General features: G+C 40.7%; 1 protein-coding gene across 45 annotated transcripts in view; it reads right to left on the minus strand.

Annotated features, from left to right (window-relative positions):
• The window catches only part of LOC139767191 (muscle calcium channel subunit alpha-1-like), a 1,449,841-nt gene that overhangs the window by 809,782 nt on the left and 626,947 nt on the right, over window positions 1-13,112 (minus strand). For 37 of the 45 annotated variants that reach the window (XR_011717010.1, XM_071696301.1, XM_071696297.1 and 34 more), the window contains one exon: window positions 9,794-9,814. The exons of the other annotated variants lie outside the window; for them this stretch is intronic. Coding sequence is in view for 36 of the 37 variants with exons in the window: in XM_071696301.1 (XP_071552402.1) it covers window positions 9,794-9,814 (21 nt within the window). In the remaining variant the exon portion in view is untranslated. The remainder of the gene's footprint in view (window positions 1-9,793; window positions 9,815-13,112) is intronic. 45 annotated transcript variants of the gene reach the window in all.

Raw genomic sequence — 13,112 nt, forward strand, 5'->3', positions numbered from 1 at the left:
GATAGAGGCAGATAATAGGATGTTTCGGTCGGGGTGGTGTACGAAGTGAGAGGGTCAAAGAGAATGGTTTGGTAAACAGAAAAAAAGTAGTGAAAGATTTATGGAAGATGAAAGCCGGCGGGTTTGGATGGTTTTACAGTGGAATTTACTAAAAAAGGGGGTGATTTTGTTTTTGACTGGTTGGTAAGGATTTTCAATGTATGTATGGATCATGTTGAAGTGCCTGAGGATTGGCAGAATGCATGCATAGTGCCATTGTACAAAGGCAAAGGGGATAAAGGTGAGTGTTCAGACTACAGGGGCAAAGGTTTGTTGAGTATTACTGGGAAACTGTATGGGAGGGTACTGATTGAGAGGGTGAAGGCATGTACAGAGCATCAGATTGGGAAAAAGCAGTGTAGTTTCATTAGTGGTAGATGTGTGGATTAGGTGTTTACTTTGAAGAATGTATGTGAGAAATACTTAGAAAAACAGATGGATTTGTATGTACCATTTATGGATCTGGATGAGGCATATAATGGGGTTGACAGAGATGCTTTGTGGAAGGTTTTAAGAGTATATGGTGTGGGAGGTAAGCTGCTAAAAGCAGTGAAAAGTATTTACCAAGGATGTAAGGCATGTGTACGAGTAGGAAGAGAGGAGAGTGACTGATTCCCAGTGAATTTCTGTTTGTGGCAGGGGTGTGTGATGTCCCTATGGTTGTTTAATATGTTTATGGATGGGGATGTTAGGGAGGGAAATGCAAGAGTTTTGGAGCGAGGGGCGAGTAGACAGTCTGTTGGAGATGGGAAGGACTGGGAAGTGAGTCAACTGTTGTTCGCCAATGACACAGCTCTAGTGGCTGATTCAAGAGAGAAACTGCAGAAGTTGGTGACTGAGTCTGGAAAAGTGTGTGAAAGGAGAAAGTTGAGAGTAAATGTGAATAAGGGTAAGGTTTTTAGGTTCAATAGGGTTGAGGGACAAGTTAAATGGGATGTAAGTTTGAATGGAGAAAATCTGGAGGAAGTGAAGTGTTTTAGATGTATGGGAGTGGACTTAGTAGTAGATGAACCATGGAAGTGGAAGTTAGTCACAAAGTGGGGGAGGGGTGAAGGTTCTGGGAGTGATGAAAAATGAGTGGAAGGAGAGAACGTTATCTTGGAGAGCAAAAATGGGTATGTTTGAAGGAATAGTCCTTCTAACAATGTTATGTGGTTATGAGGCAAGGGATATAGATTGGGTTGTACAGAGGAGAGTGGATGTGTTAGAAATGAAATGTTTGAGGACAATATGTGGTGTGAGGTGGTTTGATTGAGTAAGTAATAAAAGGGTAAGAGAGATGCGTGGAAACAGAGAATATGGTTGAGAGGGCAGAAGAGGGTGTGTTGAAATGGTTTGGACATATGGAGAGAATGAGTGAGAATAGGTTGACATAGAGGATATATGTGTCAGAGGTGGAGGGAACAAGGAGAAGCAGGAAACCAATTGGAGGAGGAAGGATGGAGTGAAAAAGACTCTGGGCAATCAGGGCCTGAAGATACAAGAGGATGAGATGCGTGCAAGGAAGAGAGTGAATAGGAACGTTGTGGTATACTGGGGTTAATGTGCTGTCAGTGGACTGAATCAGGGCATGTAAAACATCTGGGGTAATCCATGGAAAGGTCTGTGGGGCCTGGATGTGGATAGGGAGCTGTGGTTTTGGTACATAACACCTGACAGCTAGAACTGAGTGTGAACAAATGTGGCCTGTTTTGTCTGTTTTCCTGGGGCTACCTTGCTGAAGCATGGGGTAGCAATGTTGTTTCCTCTGGGAAGGGGTAGCGGCAGGAGCGGATGAAAGCAAGCAAGTATGAATATGTACATGTGTATATATGTACATGTCTGTGTGTGTGCATGTATATGTATGTATAAGTGCATGTATGGGCATGTATGTATATATATATATGTGTATATGGGTGGATAGGCCATTCTTTCTTTGTTTCCTGGCACTACCTTGCTGACATGGGAAATGGCAGTAAAGTATAATAATAACACACATATATATATATATATATATATATTTTTTTTTTTTTTTTTTTTTTATACTTTGTCGCTGTCTCCCGCGTCTGCGAGGTAGCGCAAGGAAACAGACGAAAGAAATGGCCCAACCCCCCCCCCCATACACATGTACATACACATGTCCACACACGTGTATACATACCTACACAGCTTTCCATGGTCCACCCCAGACGCCTCACATGCCTTGATTCACTCCACTGACAGCACGTCAACCCCGGTATACCACATCGCTCCAATTCACTCTATTCCTTGCCCTCCTTACACCCTCCTGCATGTTCAGGCCCCGATCACACAAAATCTTTTTCACTCCATCTTTCCACCTCCAATTTGGTCTCCCTCTTCTCCTCGTTCCCTCCACCTCCGACACATATATCCTCTTGGTCAATCTTTCCTCACTCATTCTCTCCATGTGCCCAAACCATTTCAAAACACCCTCTTCTGCTCTCTCAACCACGCTCTTTTTATTTCCACACATCTCTCTTACCCTTACGTTACTTACTCGATCAAACCACCTCACACCACACATTGTCCTCAAACATCTCATTTCCAGCACATCCATCCTCCTGCGCACAACTCTATCCATAGCCCACGCCTCGCAACCATACAACATTGTTGGAACCACTATTCCTTCAAACATACCCATTTTTGCTTTCCGAGATAATGTTCTCGACTTCCACACATTTTTCAAGGCTCCCAAAATTTTCGCCCCCTCCCCCACCCTATGATCCACTTCCGCTTCCATGGTTCCATCCGCTGACAGATCCACTCCCAGATATCTAAAACACTTCACTTCCTCCAGTTTTTCTCCATTCAAACTTACCTCCCAATTGACTTGACCCTCAACCCTACTGTACCTAATAACCTTGCTCTTATTCACATTTACTCTTAACTTTCTTCTTCCACACACTTTACCAAACTCAGTCACCAGCTTCTGCAGTTTCTCACATGAATCAGCCACCAGCGCTGTATCATCAGCGAACAACAACTGACTCACTTCCCAGGCTCTCTCATCCCCAACAGACTTCATACTTGCCCCTCTTTCCAGGACTCTTGCATTTACCTCCCTAACAACCCCATCCATAAACAAATTAAACAACCATGGAGACATCACACACCCCTGCCGCAAACCTACATTCACTGAGAACCAATCACTTTCCTCTCTTCCTACACGTACACATGCCTTACATCCTCGATAAAAACTTTTCACTGCTTCTAACAACTTGCCTCCCACACCATATATTCTTAATACCTTCCACAGAGCATCTCTATCAACTCTATCATATGCCTTCTCCAGATCCATAAATGCTACATACAAATCCATTTGCTTTTCTAAGTATTTCTCACATACATTCTTCAAAGCAAACACCTGATCCACACATCCTCTACCACTTCTGAAACCGCACTGCTCTTCCCCAATCTGATGCTCTGTACATGCCTTCACCCTCTCAATCAATACCCTCCCATATAATTTACCAGGAATACTCAACAAACTTATACCTCTGTAATTTGAGCACTCACTCTTATCCCCTTTGCCTTTGTACAATGGCACTATGCACGCATTCCGCCAATCCTCAGGCACCTCACCATATATATATATATATATATATATATATATATATATATATATATATATATATATATTTTTTTTTGCTTTGTCGCTGTCTCCCGCGTTTGCGAGGTAGCACAAGGAAACAGACGAAAGAAATGGCCCAACCCACCCCCATACACATGTATATACATACGTCCACACATGCAAATATACATACCTACACAGCTTTCCATGGTTTACCCCAGACGCTTCACATGCCTTGATTCAATCCACTGACAGCACGTCAACCCCGGTATACCACATCGCTCCAATTCACTCTATTCCTTGCCCTCCTTTCACCCTCCTGCATGTTCAGGCCCCGATCACACAAAATCTTTTTCACTCCATCTTTCCACCTCCAATTTGGTCTCCCTCTTCTCCTCGTTCCCTCCACCTCCGACACATATATCCTCTTGGTCAATCTTTCCTCACTCATTCTCTCCATGTGACCAAACCATTTCAAAACACCCTCTTCTGCTCTCTCAACCACGCTCTTTTTATTTCCACACATCTCTCTTACCCTTACGTTACTTACTCGATCAAACCACCTCACACCACACATTGTCCTCAAACATCTCATTTCCAGCACATCCATCCTCCTGCGCACAACTCTATCCATAGTCCACGCCTCGCAACCATACAACATTGTTGGAACCACTATTCCTTCAAACATACCCATTTTTGCTTTCCGAGATAATGTTCTCGACTTCCACACATTCTTCAAGGCTCCCAGAATTTTCGCCCCCTCCCCCACCCTATGATCCACTTCCGCTTCCATGTTTCCATCCGCTGCCAGATCCACTCCCAGATATCTAAAACACTTCACTTCTTCCAGTTTTTCTCCATTCAAACTCACCTCCCAACTGACTTGACCCTCAACCCTACTGTACCTAATAACCTTGCTCTTATTCACATTTACTCTTAACTTTCTTCTTTCACACACTTTACCAAACTCAGTCACCAGCTTCTGCAGTTTCTCACATGAATCAGCCAACAGCGCTGTATCATCAGCGAACAACAATTGACTCACTTCCCAAGCTCTCTCATCCCCAACTGACTTCATACTTGCCCCTCTTTCCAAAACTCTTGCATTCACCTCCCTAACAACCCCATCCATAAACAAATTAAACAACCATGGAGACATCACACACCCCTGCCGCAAACCTACATTCACTGAGAACCAATCACTTTCCTCTCTTCCTACACGTACACATGCCTTACATCCTCGATAAAAACTTTTCACTGCTTCTAACAACTTGCCTCCCACACCATATATTCTTAATACCTTCCACAGAGCATCTCTATCAACTCTATCATATGCCTTCTCCAGATCCATAAATGCTACATACAAATCCATTTGCTTTTCTAAGTATTTCTCACATACATTCTTCAAAGCAAACACCTGATCCACACATCCTCTACCACTTCTGAAACCACACTGCTCTTCCCCAATCTGATGCTCTGTACATGCCTTCACCCTCTCAATCAATACCCTCCCATATAATTTGCCAGGAATACTCAACAAACTTATACCTCTGTAATTTGAGCACTCACTCTTATCCCCTTTGCCTTTGTACAATGGCACTATGCATGCATTCCGCCAATCCTCAGGCACCTCACCATGAGTCATACATACATTAAATAACCTTACCAACCAGTCAACAATACAGTCACCCCCTTTTTTAATAAATTCCACTGCAATACCATCCAAACCTGCTGCCTTGCCGGCTTTCATCTTCCGCAAAGCTTTTACTACCTCTCTGTTTACCAAATCATTTTCCCTAACCCTCGCACTTTGCACACCACCTCGACCAAAACACCCTATATCTGCCACTCTATCATCAAACACATTCAACAAACCTTCAAAATACTCACTCCATCTCCTTCTCACATCACCACTACTTGTTATCACCTCCCCATTTGTGCCCTTCACTGAAGTTCCCATTTGCTCCCTTGTCTTACGCACTTTATTTACCTCCTTCCAGAACATCTTTTTATTCTCCCTAAAATTTAATGATACTCTCTCACCCCAACTCTCATTTGCCCTTTTTTTCACCTCCTGTCTCTTTCTTTTATACGTCTCCCACTCAATTTCATTTTTTCCCTGCAAAAATCGTCCAAATGCCTCTCTCTTCTCTTTCACTAATACTCTTACTTCTTCATCCCACCACTCACTACCCTTTCTAATCAACCCACCTCCCACTCTTCTCATGCCACAAGCACCTTTTGCGCAATCCATCACTGATTCCCTAAATACATCCCATTCCTCCCCCACTCCCCTTACTTCCATTGTTCTCACCTTTTTCCATTCTGTACTCAGTCTCTCCTGGTACTTCCTCACACAAGTCTCCTTCCCAAGCTCACTTACTCTCACCACCCTTTTCACCCCAACATTCACTCTTCTTTTCTGGAAACCCATACAAATCTTCACCTTAGCCTCCACAAGATAATGATCAGACATCCCTCCAGTTGCACCTCTCAGCACATTAACATCCAAAAGTCTCTCTTTCGCGCGCCTGTCAATTAACACGTAATCCAATAACGCTCTCTGGCCATCTCTCCTACTTACATAAGTATACTTATGTATATCTCGCTTTTTAAACCAGGTATTCCCAATCATCAGTCCTTTTTCAACACATAAATCTACAAGCTCTTCACCATTTCCATTTACAACACTGAACACCCCATGTACACCAACTATTCCCTCAACTGCCACATTACTCACCTTTGCATTCAAATCACCCAACACTATAACCCGGTCACGTGCATCAAAACCACTAACACACTCATTCAGCTGCTCCCAAAACAATGTATAAGTGAGCTTGGGAAGGAGACTTGTGTGAGGATGTACCAGGAGAGACTGAGTACAGAATGGAAAAAGGTGAGAACAAAGAATGTAAGGGGAGTGGGGGAGGAATGGGATGTATTTAGGGAAGCAGTGATGGCTTGTGCAAAAGATGCTTGTGGCATGAGAAGAGTGGGAGGTGGGTTGATTAGAAAGGGTAGTGAGTGGTGGGATGAAGAAGTAAGATTATTTGTGAAAGAGAAGAGAGAGGCATTTGTACGATTTTTGCAGGGAAATAATGCAAATGACTGGGAGATGTATAAAAGAAAGAGGCAGAGGCAGGAGGTCAAGAGAAAGGTGCAAGAGGTGAAAAAGAGGGCAAATGAGAGTTGGGGTAAGAGAGTATCATTAAATTTTAGGGAGAATAAAAAGATGTTTTGGAAGGAGGTAAATACAGTTTGTAAGACAAGGGAACAAATGGGAAGATCAGTGAAGGGGGCTAATGGAGGTGATAACAAGTAGTGGTGATGTGAGAAGGAGATGGAGTGAGTATTTTGAAGGTCTGTTGAATGTGTTTGATGATAGAGTGGCAGATATAGGGTGTTTTGGTCGAGGTGGTGTGCAAAGTGAGAGGGTTGGGAAGAATGATTTGGTAAACAGAGAAGAGGTAGTAAAAGCTTTGCAGAAGATGAAAGCTGGCAAGGCAGCGGGTTTGGAGGGTAATGCAGACTGTATTGTTGACTGGTTGGTAAGGTTATTTAACGTATGTATGACTCATGGTGATGTGCCTGCATAGTGCCATTGTACAAAGGCAAAGGGGATAAGAGTGAGTGCTCAAATTACAGAGGTTTAAGTTTGTTGAGTATTCCTGGGAAATTATATGGGAGGGTATTGATTGAGAGGGTGAAGGCATGTACAGAGCATCAGACTGGGGAAGAGCAATGTGGTTTCAGAAATGGTAGAGGATGTGTGGATCAGGTGTTTGCTTTGAAGAATGTATGTGAGAAATACTTAGAAAAGCAAATGGATTTGTATGTAGCATTTATGGATCTGGAGAAGGCATATAATAGAGCTGATAGAGATGCTCTGTGGAAGGTATTAAGAATACATGGTGAGGGAGGTAAGTTGTTAGAAGCAGTGAAAGGTTTTTATCAAGGATGTAAGGCATGTGTATGTGTAGGAAGAGAGGAAAGTGATTGGATGTCAGTGAATGTTGGTTTGCAGCAAGGGTGCGTGATGTCTCCATGGTTGTTCAATTTGTGTATGGATAGGGTTGTTAGGGAGGTGAATGCAAGAGTTTTGGAAAGAGGGATAAGTATGCAGTCTGTTGTGGATGAGAGAGCTTGGGAAGTGAGTCAGTTGCTGTTTGCTGATGATACAGCGCTGGTGGCTGATTCGGGTGAGAAACTGCAGAAGCTGGTGATTGAGTTTGGTAAAGTGTGTGAAAGAAGAAAGCTGAGAGTAAATGTGAATAAGAGCAAGGTTAGGTACAGCAGGGTTGAGGGACAAGTCAATTGGGAGGTAAGTTTGAATGGAGAAAAACTGGAGGAAGTGAAGTGTTTTAGATGTCTGGGAGTGGATGAAACCATGGAAGCAGAAGTGAATCATAGGGTGGGGGAGGGGGCAAAAGTTCTGGGAGCGTTGAAAAATGTATGGAAGTCGAGAACGTTATCTTGGAAAGCAAAAATGGGTATGTTTGAAGGAATAGTGGTTCCAACAATGTTATATGGTTACGAGGCATGGGCTATAGATGGAGTTGTGCGGAGGAGGGTGGATGTGCTAGAAATGAGATGTTTGAGGACAATATGTGGTGTGTGGTGGTTTGATCGAGTAAGTAATGATAGGGTAAGAGAGATGTGTGGTAATAAAAAAAAGTGTGGTTGAGAGAGCAGAAGAGGGTATTTTGAAATGGTTTGGTCACATGGAGAGAATGAGTGAGGAAAGATTGACAAAGAGGATATATGTGTCAGAGGTAGAGGGAACAAGGACAAGTGGGAGACCAAATTGGAGGTGGAAAGATGGAGTGAAAAAGATTTTGAGTGATCGGGGCCTGAACATGCAGGAGGGTGAAAGGCATGCAAGTGAATTGGAAAGATGTGGTATACTGGGGTCAACGTGCTGTCAATGGATTGAACCAGGGCATGTGAAGTGTCTGGGGTAGACCATGGAAAGTTTTGTGGAGCCTGGATGTGGAAACGGAGCTGTGGTTTCGGTGCATTATACATGACAGCTAGAGACTGAGTGTGAACGAATGTGGCCTTTGTTGTCTTTCCTACCGCTACCTCGCACACATGCGGGGGAGGGGGTTGTCGTTTCATGTGTGGCGGGGTGGAGATGGGAATGAATAAAGGCAGACAGTATGAATTATGTACATGTGTATATATATGCATATGTCTGTGTGTGTATGTATATGTATACGTTGAGATGTATAGGTATGTGTATGTGTTTTGTGTGGACGTGTATGTATATACATGTGTATGTGGGTGGGTTGGGCCATTCTTTCATCTGTTTCCTTGCGCTACCTCGCTAACGCGGGAGACAGCGACAAAGTACAATAAATAATAATGAATAATGTATTATCTATTTATTTTACTTATCACCATCTCCCTGCATTAGCGAGGTAATGTTAAGAACAGAGGACTAAGCCTAAGAGGAAAAATCCTCACTTGACCCCCTTCTCTGCTCCTTCTTTTGGAAAAGTAAGAACTGGAAGGGAGGATTTCCAGCCCCCCACTCCCACCCCTTTATTTGCCTTCTATGAAACGCAGGAAATATGTGAGAAGTATTTCTTCTCCCCAATCCACAAGAAGGAGAAATCATGCATCAGCAAGATAAATATAAATGAATATATATGGAGTGAGAGATAAAGACTGACAAGGAGCATAAAGACAGACCGAGTTATTTTCATGAACTTGAGACTTATCAAATATTTCAAAGCTTGAAATGTTTTTACAAGTACTAAAACTTGTTTATTAACAAATGAAAAATACATGGTGCAAATGAGGGAAATCATACTCAATACAGTTAACGATCAAGAGTACAGAAGAGAGAAGAAAAATTTTGTTTGCCATTACAAAGAGATTTTGTATTACCAAAAAAACTTTTGCTATCCATGTAAAATCTACTTTATCTGTCAAGAGGAATGCTTGGTATGTCAGTATACAGGAATACATCTTGTGTCAGCATGTAAGATCATCGGTATGTCAGTACAAACTGATTGGTATGAGCATCAGCACGCAAGCATATGCAGTTATGTCAGTATGCAATATGCATATGTAATAATGTCTCTGCACATGTGATATTGTACATGTGTTATGCAAAAATGAGGTAGAGGGTCATGCTATGGCAGGGGAACAATTGTTTACCCTCTAAATGGTACACACCCTATTGTCCCTTTCACGAAGCTATACAGGAGAGACAAAAACAATGCTCTGTTAATGACTACTCTATCGTATCTGATATTCAGGAAATCAAATCTGTTAAGTGAATATATCATGACTAATAAACTGAAGCTCTTTCCTCCTGTATGTGATACATGAAATCTTACTGAATTCTGATTATCTTTATGTGCCTTCAAAAGTACAAAATTACATCTATTACTCATAATCAATCTTAGAACACAAAATCATATGAATATTAGGAAGCCTTATTACTAAGTAAAATAATATAGGCATACAGATCCTGCATACATAAAATGTTGGTAAATTGGTTCTAATGGTTCTCATGATCTACTTATTTTTGAGAACAGTTTCCACAAATTGTGCTTTGTTTTCAGCAATATAAGATGGTCCTCATGAGTGAAAAATTCATGCATGTGTAGAGTCTCTGAATGATGGAATGAGACTCCAATATAATGTGGCAAGTAACACTATCAGTTGAGCATGAAACTTGCTGAGAATCCAGGTCCATGGACTGTGACCAAAAGGCCATTTTTTGCTAAGGAGTGAAGTGGGCATAAAACACAAATAATTAACCATTATTATGGGATATCTAAGATTCAGCCAATGAACAAGAGAAATGAGAGAGCCCTACTCCCTTTGGAGTAATCATTAGGTCAATCAATTTTCCAACAACAACCTTCTGTACACTTAGCATCTGCCCCTACAGACAGGATCATCTTATGCAAACAACTGTTTGCCACCATCTCCCCAATGGATGAATGCTTGTTAACATGAATCTAATATTGCCATGTAACAAAATGAATGCTTATAACTCAATCCCCACTCTGTACTAAAATCAATATCATTTCAGCTTTCATAGTATTAATCTCTCAGACTTGGTAGCTCGCTACTGTACTCTATTCTCTCTTTCTTTTCAAGAAGGTTGACCAGAACAGAACACATTATTCAAGGCAGGGATGCATGAATGAATGCAAAGAATGAGGGTGATTTCCCCAGACTTAATTTCACAATCCCTATCCAATAAACCAAGAATTCTTACATGTCATCAGGTCATCAGACATCTTTATACCTAGTTCTTTTTCCACATTTCCCTTTTGAAGCTCAATAGACTTCATGCTGTAGCTTGCCTACTCATTCTTACTACTGGTATGCTAAACTTTGCTCCCAAGAGCCCAATCCATTGGTCTGTCTATGTCAGTTTGAAGCTAAAGACACTTAATTTTTGTCACAGATTTATTTCCTAGGCTACTACTGTCTGCAAATTTTGATATCTTACAGTGCAATCTATTATCAACATTAGTATACACGAGAAAGAAAACTGGTTCCAAGACAAATCCCTGTGGCACACCACTTGTTAAGTCTACCATTCCGAGGCCTGATAATTAATCACTATGCACTGTTTGCGATCAGTCAACCAATTTCCTAATCTATGAAGTACAACGCCATCTATACCATGTCTTAAGTTTTGCTAGTAACCATTGATGCAGTATCTTCTTGAATGATTTTTCAAAATCTAAACAGATGACATCAATTGCTTTACTTTCATCATCCATGCTGATAATTTCATAAAAAGAAATCAAGCAGATTTGTTAGATACAAACAGTTTTTGATGAAAACAGTCTGGAGGTTCATTTCTCAAGTGGCAATCCTTTAAATGGTTCATAATTTTGTTTTGAATGATGGTTTCCATATGTATGCCAGTGCAAGGACTTGTTAACATTCTTGAATATTCATTTTACAGTGGCAAACTTCCATTTCCCTGGGACTTTCCCCATTGAAAGTATTGACATTGAAAAGAGCAGTCCTTTTTCCCACATAAAACTTATTTCAGTTTTATCTACTTTCATTCCATTTAGTACATGAAGTCTACAATCTTTACATGAATCTGTTGCAGATTGTTTCCCTCCCTTTGCAATGGAAATGAATTTGGGACATGAGAAATATCTTCACGTGTAAATATCATAATAAGATCTTTACAATGGTTTCCCACTTCTGAACCATGTCACCATTTTCCATAATTAATGGATCAAATGACTTGGTAACAGCTCTCTTTCTTCTAACAATAAAACTCTAAACTTCTTTTGCTATTTTCAGCAATATATGCTTTATTCTGGTAGCTGAAATATAAATCTCTCAGTTTTTACAAAATATGTATAATTTACGATATCATGCTGGTTATCAGCCTTTTCGAGTTCCTTGTGAGGTACTTTTTTAGACCACAGGCACATCTTTATTTCTAATTCCAACATTCTGGCTTTGTTTGAGGTGGCAGGATCTGCCATACATTGGCACATACGTTCCCTGAACAACTCTGAAAGTTATACTGGTCTATTCCACGCTACATCCATATTATCTTTGTTATCATCCCAGATTTGCTTGTCAAAAGCAATGTGATGATCATTTAAATTTTCCAGTCTAAAATCTTTTATAAATTTTGTAACTTTCATGTCGAACAGCATTACATGCAATGTTGAAAATTACCTTAAAAGTGAGTTGCTGGTGATCACTATCCCAATTTTTCTCCAACATAACTAATGTGATACTTGTTTGAAATTAGAATTAAATCAAATATGTTTTTGTCAAGTAGGTATCCCAACAAAAAGCATTAGGGCACTATAAAGGGAATTTACAAAGAGCTCAGGCTCAGAGATACAAGAAAGGGATTTCCCCCCACTCAGATCCAGGTATGTAAAGATCTTCCATTATGTTGAAGGTATGTTCATTAAAAATTTCTGTGATTGTAAAGACTTAAAAATAGTAATTTATCTTATGTCATAAAAATGCCTAACATACAAAATTATATAATTTTCTACTATGCCATCTAAAGAGTTTGAGAGTAAAAATTTATATTCCAATCTGATTTACTGGGAAGGACATGGGTATATATTTGGTAAAAGTTAAATCGTGTTTCTTTATATCCATATCATACTATAAGAAGGAATTTTGTACATATGTAAAATGACCTTTTGATGGCTCTGAAACTGTTTACAAGGTATTTGGCATTGTGAAGTTTGTATTGTTTTTCTTTTAAAGTGTGGTTCATTTTCCAATTATTTCCCCCATGTAATGGCTACTTTTCCTAACAGCCCCTTATAGGGAACATTATCTTCCTCAAGACTGTTCTCTCAGATCATTTTCGCTTACTTGTTTTACACTTTGAACAGTTTCCTGCCCCAGCCATCCATATTGGGGAACTGCCTGTTGTAACATTTACTCACACTGACTGCTGCCTTTCCTGGGAGCTCTTCACATAGACTTTCACTCTCCTTATGGCCCTTTCATAAGGAACTTCGCTTTGCCA

The sequence above is a fragment of the Panulirus ornatus genome, chromosome 59 (assembly GCF_036320965.1).
Source record: "Panulirus ornatus isolate Po-2019 chromosome 59, ASM3632096v1, whole genome shotgun sequence".
In the NCBI taxonomy this organism is placed as follows: domain Eukaryota; kingdom Metazoa; phylum Arthropoda; class Malacostraca; order Decapoda; family Palinuridae; genus Panulirus; species Panulirus ornatus.